General features: G+C 44.8%; 1 protein-coding gene across 1 annotated transcript in view; it reads right to left on the reverse strand.

The window, feature by feature from the left end:
- EIPR1 (EARP complex and GARP complex interacting protein 1) overlaps positions 1–27,556 on the reverse strand; it is a 410,026-nt gene that overhangs the window by 294,653 nt on the left and 87,817 nt on the right. Inside the window, exons 2-3 of the mRNA XM_075341075.1 lie at positions 22,023–22,106; positions 18,650–18,782 (exon numbers count right to left, since the gene is read on the reverse strand). Coding sequence (XP_075197190.1) covers positions 18,650–18,782; positions 22,023–22,106 — 217 coding nt within the window. The remainder of the gene's footprint in view (positions 1–18,649; positions 18,783–22,022; positions 22,107–27,556) is intronic.

A 27,556-nucleotide genomic window follows, 5' to 3' on the forward strand; every position in this document is an offset into this window, starting at 1 on the left:
AGGGATAGATAGATAGAGGGATAGATAGATAGAGGGATAGATAGATAGAAGGATAGATAGATAGAGGGATAGATAGATAGAGGGATAGATAGATAGAGGGATAGATAGAGGGATAGATAGAGGGATAGATAGAGGGATAGATAGAGGGATAGATAGATAGAGGGATAGATAGAGGGATAGATAGAGGGATAGAGAATATAGGGATAGATAGATAATAGAGGGAGATATTACAGCTTTATTTATGATGTTTGTGTCCCCCCCCCCCTCCCCAGAGTATTGTGTTGACATCACCGACTGTGAGAAATGTCCTGGAGTTATCCCTGCAGCATTGCTCTCTGAACGAAGCTGCATTAAGTACTATGTTTCAGATGCCGCTGGATCACTATGCAAGCGTCGTGGGACCTCGGTGGATTACGTCCAAGCTGTGTGTTGGGGGGGGGGGGGTAATAAAGTAGTTTAAGAGGGGGCTTTTTTGTGTTTTATCTCAAATAAAGGATTTTTCGGGTGTATGTGTTTATTTACTTTACTTACAGGTTAATCATTGGGGGTGTCTCATAGACGCCTGCCATGATTACCCTATGACTTAATGGCAGCTATGGGCTGCCATTAACTCCTTATTACCCCGATTGCCACCGCATCACGGCAACAGGAGGAGCCGGTAACACGCTGGGACTGTCGCATAATGGATGCAACATTCTCGGGGCAGCTGCAGGCTGATATTCCTGGCTGCGGGAGAGGGGGGGGGTAATAATCTTGGCCCTCGCCCTCCCCAGCCTGAGAATACCGGGCCTCCGAAGGGTGCTTACCTTGGCTAGATGGTAACAATACGGCGGAGCCCACTTTTTTTTCCGTTTTTTATTTTTAATATGTACGTTTGATTTCTATGTGCATTATATATGTATGCGTGAGTGTGATCTGTGTGTGTTTACTCTCTGCTCAACTTCCTCTTCCTCTCCTAATGACACCACTTCCTTGCAAAACGCAGGCAGAGATGAACATTATGTCCCGAAAAACGCAAAATACCGGGGAAATAACGCAATGAAACGCACATAATTTGCTACCTGCATTATTCCCTGCGGTATTTCATGATTACATTACAGTCAATGGGGTAAAATACCGCAGGTACCTGCAGAAAAGAAGTGACATGCACATTCTTTTCTCAAGAAATTCTTAAGAAAGAATGTTCTTGAGAAAAAAAAAACAAAACAGTGTGCACGCAGATATATATTTTTTTTCCATAAGCTTTGCTGGGAAATGTCGCAGAAAGATTACAACCATTTTCTCAAGAAATTTCTGTAGCAAAACTGAAAAAAAAAATGCGGGTAAAAACGCAGTGTGCGCACAGGGCCTAAAGATGCAATAGAAAAACTTCGACCTCATTACAGACCACGCACATCTCCATCAAGTTCTCAAAGGAACAGAAAAAATGCACAAACATTAATTAGGAGCATCAGTTTTACATCAACTATTTATGTTTGCTGATGATAACCCACTCTCTCTTACCCCCACTTTCACTACCCGTTCTGCTATAAATTTTATTTACGTTTGATTGACTTAGGCCGGTTTCACACATCCGGCTTTTCGCCGGTTTACCGGATCCGGCGCTCTCCCGTACAGACAATACAGTACAGTGACAGCGCTGTATCTTCCGGGTCACATGCGCCGGTCACATGACAGCATGTGACCGGCGCTCGTTGCGCTGTCACTGTACTGTAGTCACTGTATGGGAGAGCGCCGGATCCGGTAAACCGGCGAAAAGCCGGATGTGTGAAACCGGCCTTACCGGCCTTGAGATCAGTCAGTGACAATCCCATCCCCTAAATATTTCCCTTTCCATCTTCTCATAACACAGTTGAAACAAAATTTTCATTTTCAATAGGCCTTTGACCAACTTGCGGGCCACTGACCAGCCTGATTACTTAGGCATCGAGTTGGCCGCAAACTTTGACAGTAATTAGCGAATATACAGATTCAATCACTCTGTAAACTCTACTATAACAAATATGGGACAAAGGCAAAGTCTCTTGGCAAAATTACTATATCATTTTCATATCCTGCCGATCCCTGTACCATCTCACTTTCTTAACCCCTTAGAGACATATGACGTCCTGGTATGGTACATACTGGCTCCCTGACTTTGATGTATGCTTACAAGTTGAGCTTGCAGGTTTCCAAGCAGATGATGGCTGAGTTATTCAGCCATCATCTGGCTCTGAAAGTAGTGAGTGGAGCAGATGTTAACCTAATAAATGCCGCTGACAAAAATCTTGGCTATCTTATACATATATTTGACTTGCAAATATTTAGCATATGATGAGCTATGCAGATACTCGACAAATCACTGCACTGTTATTGTTTTGCACTTAAACGTGAGCCCTTATATAAAGCATTCTAGAATACTGTGTATAAGTGCCCAGGCCACTCTATATAACGTATAAAAGACCTTTAGAATACTCATCTATGGGGCAGTCCGGTCCGTTGGGCTCGCTGCTCTCAGGTCCGATGCCTCATCCATCTTGTGCAGTCATAGTCCTCCTACCCATGCCCAAGTGGATGACGCATCCTACGTCATACACACAGAGGCCGCCATTGTGCTCCTGCGCACAAGCACTTTGATCTGCCCGGCTGAGGGCAAATCGATATATTGTAGAGCGCATGCGTGGGCGGGTATTGACCTTGCACCTGCGCATTACAGTACTTTCCTCTGCCCTCAGCAGTGTACATCAAAATGCGCATATGCAGGAGCGCAATGGAGGACTCTGGATGACATAGGACACGTCATCTACACGGGCTGGGAAAGAGGACAGCGATTGGAAAAGATGGAGGAGGCGCCGGACCGATAGCGGAGATGCCCATCTCATTGGACTGCCCTCTAGGGGAGTATAATAAAGGTGTTTTTACGTTCTACACAGCGGCCTGGGCTCTTATATACAGTATTCTAGAATGCAGTATATTAGAGCCCACTGGTGGTGGCCACAGCTGAGGGGAAAATTCCGGTTACAGGTTCCCTTTAAAAGGGAATCTGTCAGCAAGTTTCTGATAAGTCATCTGAGCAGCTTAATTTAGGAAAAGAGATCCCGATTCCAACGATGCATCACTTAGTTTACAGGGTGCAGCAGTTGTGATACCACCAGAGTTCTTAGATGTAACATGTAGCAGAGCTCAGAAAGCTAGGCCCACAACAACCACAGCTTTATGTGTACAGGGTCTATTGACAGTGAGCTGTTTATCAGAGATGACATCGTGGTTAGATGACTTGGCACTAGACAACTATTCACAGCAATGACAATGTCATTGTGATAAAACCTTCACTGTAAGTATACAACATTACGCAGCTAAATAAATGACACATCGCTGAAATCTATGTCTTGGCCCCCATCTCCTGCTGACTTCAGATTACATAGCAAAAACCTGCTGATAACCTGCCTTTACCAAATCCTGCCTATGGTAAAGAATTTTACTCCATGTCAGGCACCTTTCTCTCCATTCTCCTTTGTTCCTCTTTTCTTCCCCTCACTATTTTCAGTATTATATTTTAAAAGTCAAAAGTTTGTACGAATGTATTTTCAAAATACTACGGTTTTGTGTTTATTAAAGGGAACCTGTCTGGTCCAATATGCACCCAGAACCACAAGCAGGTCTGGATGTATATTGCTAATCCCTGCCTAACCATCCATGTATACACTAGCATAGATAAAGAGATCTTTAGAAAAAGTATTTTTTAAAGATCTTCTACCATATGCTAATGAGCGCAGTGACTTGTCCCTTGGGCGTTAGTTTCCCTGGGTAGTCACCCCCATTGGCATGTGTTAGTACACCCCTGTGGGCATGCTAACATGCTAATGAATATGCAGCATCACAGGATGATCTCACTCACCTCTCCGCCGTCATCGCGTCCGACGAGGGATTTCGGCTTAGTGCTCATTACCCCGGAGTTTGGGTCATGCGCACTATGATGCCAGGTGTACGTATCCTGGCTTCAAACTGAAGTAGTGCGCATGACCCAAACTCCAGGGTAATGAGCACTGAGCTGAAATCCCTCGTCAGACGCGATGACGGCGGAGAGGTGAGGGAGATCATCCTCTGACGCAGCATATTCATTAGCATGATAGCACATAAACAGGGGCCCACAGGGACGTACTAACATGCTAATGGGGGAATCTGGCCGGGGAACTAACGCCCAGGGGACTAGTGTTCTCGCTCATTAGCATACGGTAAAAGATCTTTAGAAATACGTTTTCTAAAGATCTCTTTATCTATGCTAGTGTATACAGGGATGGTTAGGCAGGGATTAGCAATATACATCTAGAACACTGCTCATGGCTCTGGGTGCATATTGGACCTGACAGGTTCCCTTTAAGGTTTCAGAAGATAAAGAGTTAAAAAGAAGAATCGGTGGAAATATATACATACACATATTTAATCTACTCCTTTTGATTGATCCATATATGTTTCATATTGCAATTAAAACAGAAAAATATTTATTAAAAAAAAAATAAATCCGATCCTCAGGAGCTCAGCCATGTCCTCCTCACTTTCCTGAGTGTGGCTGTAAGACAACTGGCTGCAGCAGAATCCTTCCTGCTGTGTAGAGTTGGCCCCAAGATTGTCAAGTCTGGACCGATGGATAAGGAGCACAGAAACCGAAGAAGAAGCTGATCAGCAGAGGTAAGCTATGGTTTTCTCAGCTGGATTTCAACAAGACAATTTCAGGACCTAGGAAAGTCTGTAGACCAAGTATTGCAGTATTGACGGTTGTGCTGTGTGCACAAGTTTAGAATTTGCAGCATATTATTCTGCTGCAAACTCTAGAGTGTTGGCAGGAAAAAAAGCTTCAAAACATAACGCACATTTTTTTTGCATGTTTTATTTCTTCCATTCATTTGATAAGGTGAAAAACACTGAAAAAGGAACAGAATCTTTGCATAACTCCACAATGAAACGTTGCAAAAGTTTTGCCATAAGTTTTTTTTACAACAGTTTTTGTGCGAAAATATTGATGATTCGCCTCGTTAGTCTGCAGCATTTTCTATATGATCCTGAAACAGTCAGTTTTGTAGAAATCTTGCTGAAAACACAGGGGCTTATCTCCAGCTGATCAGCTCCGTCTTTGGTTTGTGGGAAAATGAAGTCCAGCTCCTTATCCAAAGCTTATTCTTGTGGCCTAGTATACACAGAGCATGAAAAACAGTTAAAATAAAAATGCACTGAAAAAAAGAAAAAAGTACACATTTAATATTGTTATTGCAGTGCCTGTAACAACTAAAATGTCAAAATGATCATAATCACTCATCAAATCGTGAAAGCTGTAAAAAAAAAAAAAAAAAAAAAAAAAAAAAACACATATAAAAAAAAATGCCAAAATTGTTGGGCCTTATGTTCATCTATCTAATAAATGAATAAAAGTCAATCAAAAAGTTGAAAATAACCTAAAATTGCACTGTAAGAAATGGCCCCCAGTGCTGGAAAAAAAATAAAATGAGAGCACATATAGCTAAATGTAATAGCTCTCAGAATATGGGGTATAAAAAAAAAATTATTATTGTGTAAACATCTTTTTTTTCTCTCAATTATACCTGAAGAAGGCTGAAGGATAAAACATCAGAGCCGAAACGCGTTGTATAATTAACCATATTTTGATGTACAAATAAAATATCTCTTTACTTCTTTGTATATTGGTCCAGTCATATGACCGAAAATCATCTAATATGTTCCACCATTGGTAGCAGGAGCGCCGCAAGACTGGTAATTGCCTTTGATACTAAGAAAAGAAAAAAGCTAAAATTTAGGGGATGTCTGGTCTAAAACAAAAAGTCTACAGTCACTCCATGTGACCGCAAGTATGTGATATGTATACTTCAGGACAGAACCAATCAAAGGGGAGCAGCTCGAGGCTCATATTGAGTGATGCCGTGCCTCACCTCATCCGATATTTGGGTTCTGACCAGGAGTGCACATATCACATACTTGTGGTCATGTGAATGTATGAAGCCCCAATACCCGCAGGTCGTCTCAGGGTCTTCAGGGACTTCTCTCCGCCTCCAGGGACGCCGCAGGATCTTCACGTACTGGGAATCTTCTGGCCACAGGTAAGTCGGGTTAACTTCAATAGGATTTGTGATGCCACTCTCGGTAATTGCGGTCAGTGGGTGACCGCCACTGCAGTTTAGCAAGCGTCTGGGGCTGATGATAGATGCAGCCTGATGTTAGGGCCTCCCGAGAGTGAGGCTGGCCCCAGTGGCTCGGGTGTAGGTGTGTAGTACCACAGGTCGCAGAAGAACTTACACACAGTCTAGGAATGTCTTTGAGGGTTTTTACTCACTTTTTTGGTGGTAGAGTGAGGCAACCCGGGCAACACGGTCATAGACCAGGTGGAACCAGGTATCCTTCATGCTGATGTAAGAATGACTGGTGACTCGCCTTCCTAGCACCTTGTTTTGGACCACCCCTGACTTAAAGTACTGCAGGATGCGCCCAGGGAAGTCGCTGCTGCCGTTCTCCCCTTTCTGACCCGTTTGCTGACAGCGTGGACCAAGGATAAGATGGCTCCAGGCTCGATCCTCCTTATGGGCCCCCTCGTTGCTGTTGATGCAGCGGGCTCTGTGTTGGTTGGTGTGGGACCTCTAGTCCACCCCACCTGCAGGCTTTACCAGACCACTAAATGGATGTCTGGCTCTAGGGGCCTGTACCCCATGTGTGCATTTATCACCAGGAGTTCCCGTACTCGACTCCGTACTTCTCCCTCTATTCGGGCATCTTTCAGAGAAACTGTGTGGTAATGTTCTCCCCCATCAGCAGCCACTGCACGTGCAGGGTCTGACAGTGTTCCGCTCCTACACCCTACACTTCAGACACGGCTGCTCCACTCCTTCTCCTCTGACTGCCACTGCACAACCTCCCACCAGCTTTACTACCGCACCACACTAACTGAGATGCAAGGGCTACGCCCCCCCTCCCTGGGTCTGCCCACGGGTCCCCTCTAATGTCTGTCTGTCTGTCTGTCTGTGTCCTGGTCAAAGTGTGCCTGTGTGTTCACACCTTACTCAGCCATCAGGGATACCTGTTTGTACTGACCCAGCATGGGTGCAGTACTCAGTGGTGGTCAGGACAAGGTCAGGGTGCCACAGATGTCGTTCCCGGCTTGGACAGTGGCAATTCCTCTCTGCGCACAGTGTGTGCGCTGGGAGAATTCACAAGTCTGCAGTCACACAGAGTGACTGCAGACTTTTCATTCCAGACCAAACAACCCCTTTAGGCTATGTCCGCACACTGCGTTCTGGATTTGACAAAAAAAGTGCGCCCTCTGGCAGACTTTGACAAATGTAAACACTGCGTTTGACAAAAAAAATTGCGGTGAAAACGCATGCGTTTTCCCTGCATTTTGCACACTGCGTTTTTAAAGGAGAAATAGAATATGATAGGGTAGGAATTGATAGATAGAATACATAGATAGAGGTAGAGATAGAAAAAATAGATAGAAAGAATAGATAGCATGACTGCCCGCAAACAGCAGACAGAGCCATGCGATGAGAATGAACTCGGGTGAGCCTTGGAGGTCAGTGCCAGGACACAAGCAGTAGTGCAGGGTCCGTAGCTGTGAGGTCAGAGGTTCACCCGAGTTCACTGTCATCTCGCTGCCTGATTTGTGGTCACTGGGAAGGTACTCACCTGTTACCGCAAATCACCAGAGTGACATCCCGCTGATCGCGCGGCTCACTTCAGTCACTCAGGCGACTTGCTGTCACAGGTGGAGGACTCCAGCTGTGGCCGCGGGTAACCTGAGTGACGTCACCGCTGATAGCGCAATTCCCTTCAGTTGCTGCGTGGAGCGCACAGTGAGCGGTTGTGCTTTATGGTTGCTCGCTGTCAGCTTCCGATGTAACAGGGCTGAAAGCGTTGTGGGACCTGAAGGGGTGTTTGGTGGGTTAATAAAGTGGTGAAAAAGGAATTTTTTTTGCCTTTTATTCCAAATATAAGATTTTTTGGGTGTATGTGTTAATTTACTTTCACTTACAGGTTAATCATGGGGGGTGTCTCAGACGCCTGTCATGATTAACCTAGGGCTTATAGTAGCAGCTATGAGCTGTGATTAACTCCTTATTACCCAGTTTGCCACCGCACCAGGGCAATTGGGGAAGAGCCGTGTAAGGTCCCGGGACTGTTGCATCAAATGGACGCAGTAATTTCGGGCAGCTGTTGGCTGATATTTTTAGGATGGGGGGGCAGCCTAAAAACGATAGGCCTCCTTAGTCTGAGAATACTTGCCCTCAGCGTCGGGGCTCATCTGACTGCAACCAATCATAGGAGCCGGTGGGCGGGGGAAGCAGTGAAGATGAGATGAGAAGCCGTGAGTACAGTGTGACGGTCGTGCAGCGCCGAGCCGGTGATCGATGAGTATGGCGGAGGGAGAGACCGAGAGAGAGACACACCGACAGAGAGAGAGAGACCGACACAGACAGACACAGAGAGAGAGAGAGACCGACACAGACAGACACAGAGAGAGAGAGAGAGAGAGACCCCGACAGAGAGAGACCGACACAGAGAGATTTGAAAGAGAGACACACTGACAGAGAGAGAGAGAAAGAGAGAGACAGACCAACAAAGAAAGAGACCGAAAGACCTGCGTTTTTGTTGACAAGAACGCATCCAAAATGCAACCACAATGCAGTGCAAGCGCACAGCTAAATATTTTGGTTGCGCTTTGACACACCTCATTCATTTCAATGGGTGGAAAATGCAACCAAAATGATTTTGAAAAATATTTGACAAATAAAACCCTGCCTAAAAAAAGCAACGTGCGCATGGAATTTTCTGTCTTCTCATAGACTTTGCTGGGGAAGCACAACACATGCATTTTGTCAATGACACAGTGCAGTTTAAAAAGCAGCCAAAACGCAGGAAAAAAGCACACGTGCGCACATGGCTTTAATGACAGAACTGCTCTTCCTTTTTCATTCCCCCCCAATAGATATGATTATGCCCTAATCTATTCCTACAGTTTGCATATTTAGGACTACACATGAAATTACATACCCGTAAAACACAAAATAAAACTACTAACTATACCCCAATATCATTAGCCTAGGGATACTTTACATACATTTAAAAGCCAAAATGACACCTAAAAAAAACAATTCCCGTAGAGCACTCTGCAAAAGCTAAATTAGACTCCTTCCATTTCCAGCTCTGCTTCGTGCCTAATCAGCAGTTTAAAGCAAATCTGTCAGTAGGATTTCACATCGAAAACTATTTATATGTGCATGTAGCTCTTACAAAGACAATTCCAGCAATACCTTTACATGGCCGGTTTGTTCCTCTGTTACTAAGGGCCACTTCACACATAGTGAGATTGTGAACGAGATTGTTGCTATGTCACAGTTTCTGTGACGCAACAACGACTTTACGAGCGGGCTCGTCATGTTTGACACGTACCAACGATCCGCCCCCTGCTGTCAGATCGTTGGTCGATGCTGAACAGCCTGGGCCATTTTTGGCTCGTTGGAGTCCAGGATGGATCTGTATGTTTGACACCTACCTACGATTTCGTTAACGACCTAGATTAGAACTTTAGTGTGGCACGTAGGCGTGTAGTTGCGTCCCCGTTTCCGCGCCTCCTCTGCACCGATTGGTTGGCGCTGATAAACACTCGGGAACAAAGGAGGGATGAATCCGGGTGCAGATGCAGATTTGATCCGAAAAGCAAGCAAGCAACCGGGTACAAAGTACGAATGAATCAGGGTGGAGTCGCAGGTTCTATTCTCAAAGCAAACCTCAAAAGAAGTGACAAACGATGACGCGATACAGAAGTTACCTTTTAGACCCGACCACCCACCCAATCAGAACGCAGTATTGGCCACCAATCGGAGCGGAGGGGTGTGGAAAAGGCGACACAAATGCACGCCTACGTGGCTCACTGTGTTTCACTACGCCCCTATTCGAGATTGGAATCGTTACCACAGCTGTTGTATGACAGGGTCCCGACGATTTACAAGATCATTATACAGGTCGCATGCTCGTTCCTAAAGTCGGTGTATTTGACACCTCACATACAATTTCACCAATGACTCAGCAACGATCCGGGAACTGTGACGCAGTAGCGATCTCGTTCACAATCTCGTTATGTGTGACTGGACCTTAAGACATCAGTGTTTGAAAAGAAATGCAAATGAGCCTGAAGAACTATTTGTAGCTCTGAAGCCTCCGTCACTCCAGCTCTATTCCTTTCCATCACCACCTCCTCCGATGGCTCCTGTACCTGAAGTCTAAAATCTTAAAGGCCGTCATTCAAGCAAGAGAAGGCTGCAATGGGCAGAGAATAGAGCTGGAGTGATGGAGGCTTCAGATCTACAAATAGCTCTTCAGCCTAATTTCTATATCAATTCAAACTCTCATTTCTCAGTGATGGAGGAAAGAACTGGTCATGTAAAAATATTGCTGGACTGGTCTTTAAAAGAGCTACAGATGCATATATACGCAGTTTGCTGGGTGAAATCCTGCTGTCAGAATCCCTTTAAGCCGTACTTGGGAAAAATTATGTAACAGATTGCTAATTAGGTATTTTTTCATTTTATTATTACACGTGAAAATGAAATAATTTGAGCTAAAACTAAATTTTATTGAAAAAAAAAAAGTAAACGTTCATTTTTTTACTGTTCAATAAAAAAAAAAAATTCTACAAAAAACACCAGTGAGGTCTAAAATGCTCACTACACTAAATTATTTGAGGGGTGTTGTACTTTGGAGGGGTTTCTTATGTCTCACCCCCCTCTGCAAACGTGAAATGATACCTAAAAATATCCATATGGAAAATGAAGCCCACAAGATGTACAAGGTTCTCTTCATTTTTGTGATCTGTTTTCTAGTCAATTAGCACAGTAGGGCCACATATGGGAAATTGCTCAAAAATGCAAAATCTGGGTAATAAATGATGAGCTGCATTTCTCTGGTATCACCTGCTGTGTTAGAAAGAGATTAAGTAGAACTGAAAATCTGCCAAAAATATAAAAAAAAATTTTTTTGTAAATTTCACCTTTATTTTGAAGCAACTGAATAGTTTCAAGAAACGTCCTGAAAGCGGTTTTGAATACTTTGATATCTTTCGTTTTCAGGCTATGTGCGCACTAAAAAGTGCCTTTTTCTTAAGGAAAATCCAGACCCTCTTAAAGAATCCTGCACCAAAACCGCAACGAAATCCGCATGTGGTTTTATCACGGTTTACCGCGGATTTTCCACAGGTTGGTATCTGCGGACTGGACCATTATCTAAGGCAAAAACAGCAGGTACTTGCGGAAAAGAAGTGACATGCTCATTAATTCCGCAGCGGAAAATCTGCAGGTAAATCCGCAGGTATAAAAAAAACGCAGTGTGCGCACAGAATTTTTTTTAAAACCCATAGGATTTGCTGGGGAATGACTGCAGAAATGTTAGACACATTTTCTGGAGCAAATCCGCGGTAAATCTGCAGCATGCGCACAGGGCCTTAAAGTGGAATAACTTGTGGGGTAGCTGTAATTTTCAGGTCCTTCCAAGCCACTTCACAACTGATTTGGTCCCTAAAAATAAGTTTGGGAAATCTCCAAGAAAATGGCAAGATTGTATTTATTTGCTATGCTTTCTTTCAAAAGTAACATCATAATTAATGGTGCTTTACAGAAATCCTCATCACTGTCCCCAGTAGGGCTCACAACCTATATTCCTATCAGGATGACTTGGAGTGTGGGAGGAAACTGGAGAACTCAGAAGAATCCCACACAAAAAAGGAGGACATACACACTCCTTGCAGATGATCCTTGGTGGGGTCTAGGACCCAAGCACTGCAAAGCAACATTAGTATATTCAGTATTGATGGCAGTGGTTAAAGGGAACCGGTCACCACTTTTTTGGCATATAAGCTGCGGCCACCACCACCGGGCTCTTATATACAGCATGTTAGAATGCTCTATATAAGAGCCCAGGCCGGGGGTATAACATAAAAAACACTTTATAATACTCACCTAACAGTCGCGCTGTGGGTCTTATGGGCGTCTCCGTTATCCGGTGCCGGGGCCGCCTCTTTTGTCCATCTTCGTGCTCCTTCTTCACTAGCCACGGTGCATGATGGATCCGACGTCATACACACTCGCCGGCATTCAGGTTCTGAGCAGGGCAGATCAAAGCATTGTAGTGCGCCTATGCAGGATCGGCGAGTGTATGACGCAGCCGCATCAGGCACCCAGGGTTCAGAAGGAGGACGAAGATGGCCGAAAGAGGCGGCGCTGGCACCAGAGAACGGAGACGCCAATATGGCCCACTGCACGACTGCTAGGTATTATAAAGTGTTTTTTATATGTTATACCCCCGCCCTGGCTCTTATACACAGTATGTTAGAATGCTGTATATAAGAGCCCGGTGGTGGTGGCCGCAGCTTATAGGCCAAAAAAGTGGTGACAGGTTCCCTTTAAATGTTAAGCCATTTAAATGGAACCAGTCAGGTCCCCTCTGCTCTCTAACCCAGCAGCATTCAGATTTGTATGACTAAATTCTCTGCCTAACCAGCCCTGGATAATGTTATTCTCTATACTCAATGTTTAAAAAAGTATTTATAAGCTCTGTTTTCCTATGCTAATTAGTGCTATGAATAGTTGATGAGACGCCGTTTCCCCAGACTAGTCACCTCTCTTTCCAAGCCGGCGTCATCACCAGCTTCTGGAAATTCCGCACATGCCCGCAGCTCATTTCAGCAGCACTACTGCACTTCTGAAGCTGGGTGTACATGTCCCAGCTTCAAAAAGGCGAACTGTGCATGATTAGAAGAACAGCTTCTGCATTCCCGATCATGTGCAGTGCACCTCTCTGAAGCCAGGATATGTATACCCAGCTTCAGAAGAGCAATCACGCTGCTGAAATGAGTCGCGAGCATGCGCAAGATTTCCACGCGCTGGCGATAACATGATTTCCATGAGTCAGCATTATCATGCCCACAGTGACACAGTAACATAGAAAGAGGACCGATTAGTCTAGGGAAACAATGCGCTATCGACTAGTGAAGGCCCTAGCTTATAAATACTTTTTTTAAAACCTTAAAAAGGGGTTATCCAGCTTATTTTGCCTTTTTCTTGTCATTGAACTATTGGGCTACATTGTGGCAGGTAAGTAGATGGCGACTACCTACCTGTCCTGTTGTCAGTCCCTCTCCCAAGGCTCAGAGCGGTCATGTGACTGCTCCTGCTGTAATTTTGTGCTTCCTGTAATGTCACGTCGTCAGGGGCAGGAGCTCTTGCTGGACGCTGCCTGTGCTGAGGGCCCGTGCAGTCAGCGCTGTATATCAGATGACGGATTACCGGGCGCTGTGCAGATGGGAGCACTGTATACAGCGATGATCAGCCGCCTGCCAATCAGAGGCCAGCAGCTGATCATTGCAGTAGCTGTATACAGAGCTCGGCTCTGCAGAGTGCCCGGGAATCTGTCATCTAATATAAAGCAATGCCGCTTGTGGTGTGCAGGCCCGTGGCCCCCTTGCTGTACGCTGCCTGTGCAGGCGGTCATGCAGTCAGCGATGTATATCAGATGACTACCGGGCGCTCTGCAGAGCCGAGTTCTGTATACAGCTACTGCAATGATCAGCCACTGGCCAATAAGAGGCCAGCAGCAGATCACTGTAGAAGCAGTATACAGAACGCGTCCCTGCACAGCACCTGGAAATCAGTCATCTGATATAAAGCACTGTCAGCAGTTGCCCCTGCACCGGCAGCGTTCATCAAGGGGGCTGTTGCCGCTAGAGGAAGAAACCGAGGGAACGAGGATACGTGAGAAGGATTTATATTTGGGGGTTTTTTTGCGTTTGTGAAAACTGGCACACTAGGGCGCAATTCTACAGGACAGAGCATTGCTACAAGAAGTGGAGCCCAAGGGGACATTACTACAGGATGGACACAAGGATGGGGCACATTACTATAAGATGGGCACATTACTACATTATATGTGCGGTGGATGTGAGGTGATTGTCCTGTCACAGATGAGAGAAGCAGGATCATGCAGGATGATTGGAAATACAGAGCAGTGATCTCTCATCTGTGACAGCACAAACACCTCCTATCCACCGCACATATAATGTAGTAATGTGCCCATCTTATAGTAATGTGCCCCATCCTTGTGCCTATCCTGTAGGGCTCCTCTTCTTGTAGCAATGCTCTGTCCTGTAGAATTGCGCCCTAGTGTACCAGTCTTCACAAACGCAAACAAACCCCAATGTGCCCATTTTTGCTGGAGCGATGAGAGGTCAGTGCTGGGGCAGAATACTGACAGCCAATGAGTGTGCAGAGGGCGGGGCTGGACACTGAGGTCGGGCAGTGAGAGGATCTTTCATCAGTTTGAGCACTATAAAGGATCCGCATCATGGAATCGTGGCTGCAGAGCTGAATAAATGGTAGTTTTTGTTATTGCCATCTATATTCCAATTTATGCGCCAATATATTGCACAGTATCTATACAAATAGCTGTTTGGCCAGCACCAAATATGCAGGAATAGGAAGCAATATAGAAAAAGATTCCTGGGGCACCTCTTAGGACTGTAGAGCCACGAGTACCTAAGTGGCTAGGACCGTGGACTGTGTCACTTACAGTGCCTTGCGAAAGTATTCGGCCCCCTTGAATTTTTCAACCTTTTCCCACATTTCAGGCTTCAAACAAAGATAAAAATTTTAATGTTATGGTGAAGAATCAACAACAAGTTGGACACAATTGTAAAGTTGAACGAACTTTATTGCTTATTTTAAACTTTTTTAACAAATAATAAACTGAATATTGGGGCGTGCAATATTATTCATCCCCTTTACTTTCAGTGCAGCAAACTCACTCCAGAAGTTCCTTGAGGATCTCTGAATGATCCAATGTTGTCCTAAATGACTGATAATGATAAATATAAGCCACCTGTGTGTAATCAAGTCTCTGTATAAATGCACCTGCTCTGTGATAGTCTCATTGTTCTGTTTAAAGCACAATTAGCATCATGAAGACCAAGGAACACAACAGGCAGGTCCGTGATACTGTTGTGGAGACGTTTAAAGCCGTATTTGGTTACAAAAAGATTTCCAAAACCTTAAAAATCCCAAGGAGCACTGTGCAAGCGATCATATTAAAATGGAAGGAGTATCATACCATTGCAAATCTACCAAGACATGACCGTCCATCCAAACTTTCATCTCAAACAAGGAGAAGACTGATCAGAGATGCAGCCAAGAGGCACATGATCACTCTGGATGAACTGCAGAGATCTACAGCTCAGGTGGGAGAGTCTGTCCATAGGACACAAATCTGGCTTTTATGGAAGAGTGGCAAAGCGAAAGCCATTTCTCAAAGATATCCATAAAAAGTGTTGTTTACAGTTTACCACAAGCCACCTGGAAGACAAACCAAACATGTGGAAGAAGGTGCTCCGGTCAGATGAAACCAAAATCGAACTATTTGGGCACAATGCCAAATGATATGTTTGGCATCAAAGCAACACAGCTCATCACCCTGAACACACCATTCCCACTGTCAAACATGGTGGTGGCAGCATCATGGTTTTGGCCTGCTTTTCTTCAGCAGGGACAGGGAAGATGGTTAAAATTGATGGGAAGATGGATGGAGCCAAATACAGGACCACTCTTGAAGAAAACCTGTTGAAGTCTGCAAAAGACCTGAGACTGGGACGGAGATTTGTCTTCCAACAAGACAATGATCCCAAACATAAAAGCAAAATCTACAATGGAATGGTTCACAAATAAACGTATCCAGGTGTTAGAATGGCCAAGTCAAAGTCCAGACCTGAATCCAATCAAGAATCTGTGGAAAGAGCTGAAAACTGCTGTTCTCAAACGCTCTCCATCCAACCTCACTCAGCTCCAGCTGTTTGCAAAGGAAGAATGGGCAAGAATTTCAGTCTCTCGATGTGCAAAACTGACAGACACATACCGCAAGCAGCTTGCAGCTGTAATCACAGCAAAAAGGTGGCGCTACAAAGTATTAACTTAAAAGGGGTCGAATAATATTGCACGCCCCACTTTTCAGTTATTTATTTTTTAAAAAAGTTTAAAATAAGCAATAAATATTGTTCACCTTCACAATTGTGTCCCACTTGTTGATTCTTCACTATAACATTAAAATTTTTATCTTCATGTTTGAAGCCTGAAATGTGGTAAAAAGGTTGAAAAATTCAAGGGGGGCCGAATACTTTCGCAAAGCACTGTATCGCCTAGTAGTTAAATACAGTTAGTACTAGTAGATATTGTACTTTCCCAATAATACATACAGTACCGAACTGTAACACATGCACAATCTTTTCTCCACTAGGGGTAGATGAAGTGCCTTTTTTTTTTGTATAACTTTTAATATGAACAAGAGTCTATTGGCATTTTGGACCCAACAAATATTTTAACCTATGCAAAACTAACGCAAGTGTCCAATGGGCATTCCCCAATACTTAAAGGGGTTTTCTACTTTAAAAGGTAAAGCTTTAAACTACCTAAAATAAAGAAAAGAGGAAATACTCAGCCTCCCCAGATTCGATGCAGGATCCCCGCCACTGCCTTGTTCTCAGTGTTTTGGCTCCAGCGGTGACATCACTTGGACAGCACCCTTTACTGCGATAGCTAGCCACTGAGATTGGTAGCTCTTGAGGTCTACCTTGACGCAACTGATGTGCTCAGTGACTGGTGTGAGGCTGGGATCACTGAATGTACTGGGGGACACTCGCTTGGCTGCTAGATTGAGGCACACAGGAACTGTTTTCTATTTCAACAGTCTAGTTAGTTTATTCAACACATAAACCAGCACTGCAGCAACATAAAGAGTGTCTTGCGGCTCAAAGTAACACAAACATGTGCATTTTTTTGGCTTTACAGAAACATATATGACAAACAGTCCGTTTCATCTGCAGATACGCCCCCACGGCTTCGGATACAATCCCTCACAGTAATATCCCAGTTGAGGTATAGCACTGTGCACTCACTGACCATGGTCAGTGAACAACCCACTTTTGTAAGGTTATAATTCTGGCGCTTGAGCAGGACTCCAACGGACACTTAGGAAGACTGCCTCACTGGGATCACCAACCAGGAACTGTGACTTTCTCTCAGACACTGACTCCTGCCAGTCCAGATCCTCAGAAGGACTCCAGCTGCTTCTAGCCAGTGTGTCTCCAGGGAAGTCTGCAGCAAGCTCTAAACGCACATGGTCTGCACGCAGGGTGCCTCCAGGAAATAAACTGCTTCCAAGCACACAGACAGCCATGTGACCAAACAACCATTCTCATATATCAGACCAGACACACCCATGAGTGGAGGTATGTGAATAGCCAGAGCCGCCCAGCACTCTGACAATTTCTACACCTGGCCCATTATACATTTAACAAGACTTGTGAAACTACAAGTCCTATAGTAAACATTTCAGGTTTTACACTGCAGAGGACCTCCTCCACTGCAGTACATAGCAGCCATTTACAATATAGGCGGTTGCTACCTCCCATTGGCTACAGCGGTGATGTGTGCTGTTAATGTGATGTCACTGATGCTGCCAAAACACCAAGGCCCAAGTAGCGGCTAGGATCCAGCACTGGGCTTGGGGAGTCTGAGAACTTTCTTTGTTATTTTAGGCATTTAAGAGTGAATGGGGTCCATTTTCCTGCAATTGCCCATTCCCATTGCTCAAGTGATGGTTCTGGAAGGCTCCTGGAAGGACGCTACATGCATGACTCAACAATAGAGGTGAGGCATTAAGGATGCTTTACACGCTGCCACATCGCTACCGATATATCGTCAGGGTCACGTCGTTAGTGACGCACATCTGGCGCCGTTAGTGACATCGCAGCGTGTGACACCAATGAGCGATGATCAACGATTGCAAAATCGTTCAAAAACGATGATCGTTGACACGTCGTTCATTTCCTTAATGTCATTGCTGCTGCCGATACGATGTTGTTCGTCGTTCCAGCGGCATCACACATCACTATGTGTGACACCGCAGGAACGACGAACATCTACTTACCTGCGTCCACCGGCAATGCGGAAGGAAGGAGGTGGGCGGCATGTTACGTCCCGCTCATCTCTGCCCCTCCGCTTCTATTGGCCGGCCGCTTAGTGATGCCGCAGTGACGTTGCTATGACGCCGAACACACCTCCCCCTTTAAAGAGGGATTGTTCGGCGGTCACAGCGACGTCGCTGACAAGGTATGTGCGTGCGACGCTGTCGTAGCGATAATGTTCGCTACGGCAGAGAGCACCAAATGTCGCACAAGCGACGGGGGTGGGTGCTATCGCGCTCGACATCGCTAGCAATCGCTAGCTAGCGATGTCGCAGCGTGTAAAGCCCCCTTTAAAGACTGTTTTCTGAGATTTCCTTATCATAACAAGCAAACAAATTAAAAAAATTAAAAAAAAAAACCAAACTAAACAACAAACAACTTTCTCGTTTAAGCTCTACCAGAAAGGTGTTTTAACCTTTCCAGGTCTTCCAAATAATAATTCAGCTGTGTAGTTAGGTCAAAGCTGCCGACAGACCCCCCCCCATTAAGTGATTGACGACTTTCTACAGATCCATCAGGATATGCTCACATATACATTTTTTGGAATAATCCAAATTAATACTATTCATCTTCTGCAGTTTCATTACGATGCAAATTAGATCGACTTACTCTTGTTGTAGCAGGTTGCGAGCACATTTTTGTCTGCTGGGCTAGCGCAGATTTGCCAGATTTCCCCCGCATGGTGCAATAGCACATTCTTATTGATGATGTTATTCTCATCGTCAAAGTCTATAACGTGAATCTAGACATATGGAAGAATAAATTCATGAGACCCCCTCCATCAGGGAAGGAAAAATAAATTAAAAATTAAAAATACAAAAACAGATGAACAAAGAAACAGAATTCATTAATATGTCCCAACTGGAAAAGCGATGAAAATGCAGTAACTTATACATAAACATTAAGGACGGGAGAAAAACAACTCTTAAGTACGACAAATTACCTAATGTTGAGAAATGGAGAAAAAATTATGGTAAATTTACTACCTTTAGTTGATTGGAAATTAATAAGTTCTGTAATAAATGATTATGCTAAATAAGAAGTGCAATGGAAACGCAATAAATTTCCTGGAGAGTTTAAAACAAATGGTGAAAAATGTGTATGCCAAGTCCAAGTCTCTATGAATATACGGTATATTTTCTATGACTTTAAAGGGAACCTGTCATCAGAAATTTTGCTTTAAACCTAAAAGTTTCCACTTCTGCAGCTCCTGGGCTGCATTCTAGCAAGGTTCCTGTTGTTGTTTTGCTCCCTTTTAGACGAAATATAATACTTTATAAAGTTGTACCTTTTGGGATGCAAATTTTCTAAATCGTCCATGGGGGCGGGCTCTCTGGTGTCCGTTATGTCCCTCCTGCCGATTTACGCCGTCCCCCAACGCACCATTTCATACTTCCAGGATGCCGCCCAGTGAGCCCGTGGTCCGGCGCATGCGCAGTGCCACTGTAGCGGGACTGTGCACTGCGTGCACAGTGTGAGCGCTGGTGACGTTTGCGCAGGCACGAGATTATGGGCGGCGCTGTGTTGTCATCGCAAGTGCCCGCGCTTTCCCCTCTGCCTCCAGCGTTCTGCGCAAGCGCTGGCCAGATGACCGCACGTCCCCTCTTTCCCATCTTTCCCTGTAGCAGGAAATAGATGGGAGGATCGGAGCAGGACACCACCGGTTACGGCCAGCGCTTGCTCAGAACGCTGGAGGCAGAGAGGAAAGCACGTGCACTAGATTATGGGTGGGCACTTGCAATGATAATCACAGCGCCGCCCATAATCTCGTTGGGGGACATCGTAAATCGGCAGGATGGACATAACGGACACCAGAGAGCCCACCCCCATGGACGATTTAGAAAATTTGCATCCCAAAAAGGTACAACTTTATAAAGTATTATATTTGGTCTAAAAGGGAGCAAAAAAACCAACAGGAACCTTGCTAGAATGCAGCCCAGGAGCTGCAGAGGGGGAAACATTTAGGTTTAAAGCAAAATTTCTGATGACAGGTTCCCTTTAATACCCAGTATCTGTAGAGCTCACTGAAAAGTAGATGAGGCTGCATAAAAACTCTGAACAGCTGAAAATTATCCTATTTTGTTTCAATGGACATGTGCAGGTAGGGGGAGGAGGTGAGCTGCGACCATCCCCTATTGTAAATGAGCATCTTGTGTTACCTATATAGGTGTAATCTTCAAGTGATCTTTACAGAGAGAACGCGTTAAGACCCCTATACACTTTCGATAGCTCTCAGATGTACAATGGTTTGGCCAATACCTTTGGCTTACAGCAGTCTAAAACAAAACTCCCACTTACAGGAGTGCCCACTCGAAACGCTTTTAGACATCTCTGCCAACGGCTTTGCTTTTAAAGAACAGGTTTGGCAATAATCAACTGCTCACAGTTGGGGATCCCCGTAAAATTTAGGCCATCAGCTGAACTGATCAATATTGGAGGGTTTAGCCAACGTTACTCTAAAGTCTATGTGGTCCTTTGGTCTATTGTGAGGGTTGCAATTTTTCACTCTTGCCACTAACTCTCACAATAGACTAAGGACCACACACATATTAGAATAATGTTGGCCAAACTTGCCAATATTGAGTTCAGCCGACGACCTAAGTTGAATGGGGAACCTCAACTGTGACTGATTACTGACAGTCAAGCCTTCTGTTCTTTAAAACCAAAGCCGTCGGCAGAAATGTCTAGACGTGGCTCAAGTAGGCACATCTGTAGGTGGGAGTTCTAAATTAGACAGCTGTATGCCAAACAATTGGCCAAACCATTGTACATCTTAGAGCTATCAAAAGTGTATAGGGGTCTTAAATGGTCCTGATCAGACCCCACCTGGAATACTGAGCCTCAATTCAAGAAAGACATTGATATATTGGAGCAAGTCCAGAGAAGTGCAATCAAGATGGTAGAAGGTCTGCAAATCATGTGATATGAAGACCGGCTAAAAGAACTAGGAATGTTTAGTTGGCAAAAGAGAAGGCTGAGAGGAGACTTAATAGCGGTCTACAAATATCTGAAAGGAAGTCACAGTGCACAGGGAACTACCCTATTCTCATTAGCACAAGAAAGTACAAGAAGCAATGGAATGAAACTAAAAGGAAGGAGATTCAGATTAGACATTAGGCAAAAACTTTATGACAGTGAGGGCAGTCAGGGAGTGAAACAGGCGACCTCGGGAGGTAGTGAGCTCTCCATCAATGGAAATCTTCAAGCGGAAACTGGATAAACATATAGCTGGGATGATTTAGGAAAACCTGCACTTGCAGGGGTTTGGACCAAATGGTCCTAGAGGTCCCTTCCAACTCTACCATTCTATGATTCTATGTATAGGGGTCTTAACAAGTTCTCTCTGTAAAGATCACTTAAAGAATACATCTATATAGGTAACACAAGATGCTCATTTACAATATGGGATGGTCGCATCTCACCTCCAAGAAAGCAGTCGGCTGGAGCAAAAATTGCAAAATTTCAGGATTTTGTTCTTTAATTATAACTAGTAACTTAGAAAATAATAAAACAAATTTCTGATTTAGTGTTATTTTATATTCTAATTTACATATTCCTTTTAGGTCATTCTGCTCAAAATATCATGTTTTTTGGGACTACTGGGAAACAATGAACAATGAAGGTTCCATCCAGTCCGCTCCGGGGTGTCTGGCAGCCACTCCTTACCATCACTTTATATTAACACCATACTAGAACAGGCATGTTAACGGGAATAATGGAATGAATGTTCATCCGGTAGAGAAACTATATTTTTGGGTATTGTTTAGTACTTCGTGCCAAATAGGATGACCAAATAATAATAGTTAGCAAGTAAAATAAAAATCCAACAATGGCCATTACTGACAAGGCTTATTTACTTGATATCTATGGCAAACTTTACACTCAATAAAATTCTGCCAAACCAAGTGATTCCTTTAGCGCAGGTAGAGGAGCTGTAAATTTAATAAATGCCACCCAGAAAGATTTAATTTAGGTAACTGACCTGGTTATCAAACCGGAGAGATTGTGTCCCAACCAGAAATCGGATGGCATCTGTCTCTGCTGTCTGGGCAGTGAGAGCTCGGGCCTGAAAACAAGAAAGAAAGCAAAAAGGGAGACACATTAGACCCAAACCTGGTGAAAACACCACCAGTGTGATGTAGACTAGCCATTTTACCGACACACTTGGGCAGACCTTGAGGAGCTCCATTTTAAGTCAAAGTAGTACATCATTAGGATCTGTCATAATAATAATAATAATTTATTCATTTATATAGCGCTATTAATTCCATAGCACTTCACATACATTGGCAACACTGTCCCCATTGGGACCTTAGATTGTGAGCCCCAAACTGTATGTTTTTGGAGTGTGGGAGGAAACCGGAGAACCCAGAGTAAACCCACGCAAACACGGGGAGAACATATAAACTCCTTGCAGATGGTGTCCTTGGTGGGAATTGAACCCAGGACCCCAGCGCTGCAAGACTGCATTGCTAACCACTGAGCCACCGTGCCGCCCATACATCACTTAGGTATTTCTGTCCCCTTTTGTAACACTTGAGGCTCTTCGTAAGATTCTTTCCTTTCTATTATGTATCAAACTATGACTCTAGATCTAACAAAAAAAAAAAAAATATATAGAAATTGCGGTGATTAAAGGGGTTTACTAAAATTTTCCAAAAGTTGCCAAAAATTAGGGAATATTAGAATAAAAACATACTCATCACTGATCCATTTAATCCCACTCCGCTGGTCCTGGATAGATGACATGTAGTCCATCATTCCTATTACCGATGCAGCCAATCACTAGTCTCAGTGGTGACATTTGCATGTATAACATGTGACCCCCTGATGCCTGTGTTTGGCTGCAGCGGTCAGGTGACTGATGGAAGGTAAAAATAACTGGAGGACTGGCAGGGACCAAACAAATTGAAGTGGTGCAGGTGTCAAGAAGTAATTTTCGAGTATTTTATTTTATTATATTGTATGCACTTTGGCATCTTATGAAAAAAAAAAAATCATAGAAAATCTCAGAGAGTGAAGGGAAAGATGTGCATGAGGTTTATAAGTTCACCCCTACTGGGGAGCAAAGAAGTAAAAAGACAAATCACAAGCTTTCTGCACAGTGCTGCACAATAAGGTGGTGCTTTTCCATTATCTTCCACGCTGTCACTTGCGCCTTTCATTCCAGTACCGCCTTCTCAGTATTTCCGTTGTGCGGCTTGGCAATCAATGCACAGCGCCTTTGATGTTGGCAGGACGCCATTTAATGCTTAGGCCCCCTTCACACGCCAGTGATTCCGGTACATGTAACATCCGTTCTCATACGTACCAGAGACACTGACATATGCAGACCCATTTAAATCAATGGGTCTGCGCACACATCCCTGTTTTCTCACGGACGTGTGTCCGTGTGGAGCACAAGCGCGTCCGTGTGCTCCACACGGCGACATGTCCGTTTTTCTCCTGCAGCACTGATGTCACAGGGACCGCACACTGATGAGTTTGCCATGTACCAGAGAAAACACGGGTCTTTGAAATAAAATTATTTTCTATACTCACCTGTCTCCAGCCCTGCTATCGTCGGTGCTGCTATCACTTGCTTCCGGGCCTGCTCATTATGCTCTATGCACCACACGGAGGACCAAGAAGCAGCAGCGTCGGGGACAGGTGAGTAGAGACGTTCCTGCTGTCCGTGTACTATCACACTGACAGCACACTCGGAACACACACACGGAACACACACACGGAACACACACACGGAACACACACACGGAACACACACACACACACCACGGACAGTTTTTATCATGGGCGTGTGAAGGGGGCTACACACAGGGTTTTAATTTCTCCTGTGTTTTCTGACTGATCCTGATCCTGGTCCTGGTATTGGTCTCCATTGCACATTACCACATACAGCTCCTGCAGCAAAGCCGTGGGGCTTGATGCTAATTTTTTTTTTTTTGTACATGGATTTCAGTGCCTCCTTGGACATGAACCTCCTATGGTGCACCATCCCAGATTGATGGAAGGTCCAAGCACACCATCAGATGGGAAAGTTGAAAAAAAATCTCCATTTATTGATAGACTTTGTGGTTCTAACAGTTCATCCAGCTTTGATATTTATTCCTAGCCTGTTCTCTAGTCGATATCCCGAGTGTCAGAGTAGATACTTCTGATTTCTGTCCTGTGACCTGTTTGAAGTTCTCCTGGACTGATCCTGGTCTTCATGTTCCCAGTATGTTGCTGGTTCCAGTGTCCTGATCCTGTATCTCGCTCCATGTCCCAGCCCTGTTCCAAGCGCCATACCTCCATGGTCTTTTTCCTCTCTTGTTATTGCTCTTTTATCCAACTTACTACTGGTGTCTATTCCAGGAGCTACAAGTTAGGGATCTACCTGCAGAAAAGTCCACACCTTAAGGCCTTATGCCGGCGTCACACGGTACGAACTAGTTGCCCGTGTCACACAAAGTTGTTAAACCCCCGTCACACGGGGGCTCCCTGACGACCTCGCTGCGGGCGACGAACATCCTCTTCCTGAAGTGGGAGGGACGTTCGGAGTTACAGCGACGTCACACAGTGGCCGGCCAATAGAAGCGGAGGGGCGGAGATGAGCGGGATGTAACATTCCGCCAACCTCCTTCCTTCCACATTGCCGGCAGGACGCAGGCAAGCGGTGTTCGTCGTTCCTGAGGTGTCACACAGAGCGATGTATGCTGCCACGGGAACGACGAACTACCGGCGCGCAGAAGGAGGACAGACATTTTGCAACTGAACGACGTGTCAACGAGCAACGATAAGGTGAGTATTTTTGCTCGTTCACAGACGTTCGGAGGTGTCACACGGTACAATATGTCATACGATGCCGGATGTGCGTCACTAACGACGTGACCCCGCCGACATATCGCCCGATATATCGTACCGCGTGGCGCCCGCATTACGGTGAACACTGGAGAATTCTGCAAACTCCACGATTCCAAGATAACCTATCACAACCACATGGAGACACAAGGATCAAAAATCCAATTTTCAAGAGACATTATAAGGCCATGCAGTATTTTATTTTCTGTAAATGAAAAGCTGCCTTTCACAAAAGCAATGAGATGTTAGAAATCTCACGCTTTTTTCCCCAGGCCGAATAGGAAAACTGCAGCGTTTTTTTTTTTTTTTAAATCCGCAGCATGACAATGATTTGCGTGTTTCTTGCAGCCTTTAGTCACCCATATATAGCGATACATACTTACCTGCCTAGCGACATCGCTGTGGCCGGCGAACCACCTCCTTTCTAAGGAAGTGGTTCGTGCGGCATCACAGCGGTGTCACTAAGCTGCCGCCCAATAGAAGCGGAGGGGCGGAGATGAGCGGGATGAACATCAAGCCCACCTCCTTCATTCCTCATTGCGGGCAACCGCAGGTAAGGTGATGTTCCTCATTCCTGCGGTGTCATACGTAGTGATGTTTGCTGCTGCAGGAATGACGAACAACCTGCGTCCTGCAACAGCAACGATAATCGGGAAAGGAACGACGCACCAACGATCAACGATAAGGTAAGTAATTTTGATCGTTAACGGTCGTTCGTGCGTTTCACATGCAACGACGTCGCTAACGAGGCCAGATGTGCGTCACGAATTCCGTGACCCGACATCTCGTTAGCGATGTTGTTGCGTGTAAAGCGGCCTTTAGGCTTCTTTAAGGTGTTTTTAATAGTCTTAGCCAAAAACTGGTAATGGTCGAAATCTTTAGTCCTACATTGATACTGAGTTCACTCATAAGACAAGGGCTACATGAAGATTTTAACCGTGACATGTCGGGGGGGCGGTCGCTGCTATGTGTCACATGTAGCGACATTGCTGTTGCATCACAAAACTTGTGACATTTCAGAGACATCGCTATGTGTAACGGGGCCTTAAGCCAGATAATTTAAAGACAATGGTTTCAGTCTGGGTCTTTATTTATCTCCGGTCATGTTGAAAGGTCCGTTAAAGGGTCAGACACTGACATAGGCTATGTGCGCATGTTGCAGATTTGGTGCTGAAATTTTCTGCATCAAATTTGCACTTTCTGGCAGAAAAACGCACCAACAAACGCATGCGCTTTTGGTGAGTTTTTGTGCCAATGCGTTTTTCTTAATGAAGACAATTGGTGGAAGGTCTAAAAATTGGAAGCAAAAATGCACTAACAATTGACCTGCTGCAGCTAATAATCAGCACCAAATCTGCAAGTAAACAACATGCACAAAGACACTGCAGAATTCTCATTGATTTTGCTGGCATAAGGATAGACATGAAGATTTGTGCCAAAATCTGCACCAAATCTGCATAAAAATGCATCAAAAACGCCCTGTGCGCACACAGCCATAGGGTATCTAGAGGCTACTATACTCATTAGATGGCCCTCGGTAAAACTTCAGCCAACAGTCATCTCAGCTGACTCTACCATACACACGAGCGCTCTTTTATTCTTTAGGAGAAAGTGGCCCACTCAGACGCCGATTGGCGGCTTATCTAAGGGAGAACAACATGACCGGCAAGCTATAAAACGGACATGCACCATCAACATGACCCTAGACCATCCGTTGGACGGTACCCTCATACATATTAGACCGTCGGCTGAACCGGTCGATATTGGGGATATTCTGACAAAGTTTTCTCCAATCTGTAGGGGAGTCTTAAAGCGGGCTTTAAACACAGCGACATCGCTATCGATGTTGCTGGAGAAAGCACTCGTCCCATCGGTTGTGCGTCACGTGCAAATCGCTGCCCATGGCGCACAAAATCGCTAGGAACAGTCACACATACTTACCTGCATAGCGACGTCGCTGTGGCCGACGAACCGCCTCCTTTCTAAGAGGGAGGTTCGTTCAGCGGCACAGCGACGTCACTAAGCGGCCGCCCAATAGAAGTAGAGGGGCGGAGATGAGCGGGCCGAACATCCCGCCCACCTCCTTTTTTCATTGCCGGTGGCTGCAGGTACGGTGATGTTCCTCGTTCCTGCGGTGTCACACATAGCGCAGGAACGACGAACAACCTGCGTCCTGCAGCAGCAACGATAATCGGAATAGGAATAATTGGACAACGATCAACGATTTAGTAAGTAATTTTGATCGTTAACAGGTTGTTTCTGCATTTCACACGCAACGACGTTGCTAACAAGGCCGGATGTGCGTCACGAATTCCGTGACCCCCAACGACATCTCGTTAGTGATGTCGTTGCGTGTAAAGCCCGCTTAACTCTTTTATGTGCGATACTTCTCCCGCAGAATGAAATATATGATTTTGCATACTTCATATAAAGGTTGTGAATCTTTTCCTACCATTTCAAACTTTTATTACTAAATAAATTGCACTGTATCCTGTAGGATTTTTTTTTTTTTTTTTTTGCTGAATTAGAACTATAAAAAAAAAAAAAAAAAAAAAAAGTGTCTGGGGGAGAAATTACATCTCTCTAAATGCAGCATGGCAGAACATGACCTTCACAGACACTGACCTTACTGTAGAGAGATATGAAGTCATGCCGCATGAAGGAAGGCAATAGTTT

This window comes from Anomaloglossus baeobatrachus, chromosome 3 (genome assembly GCF_048569485.1).
Source record: "Anomaloglossus baeobatrachus isolate aAnoBae1 chromosome 3, aAnoBae1.hap1, whole genome shotgun sequence".
NCBI classification, from domain to species: Eukaryota; Metazoa; Chordata; class Amphibia; order Anura; family Aromobatidae; genus Anomaloglossus; species Anomaloglossus baeobatrachus.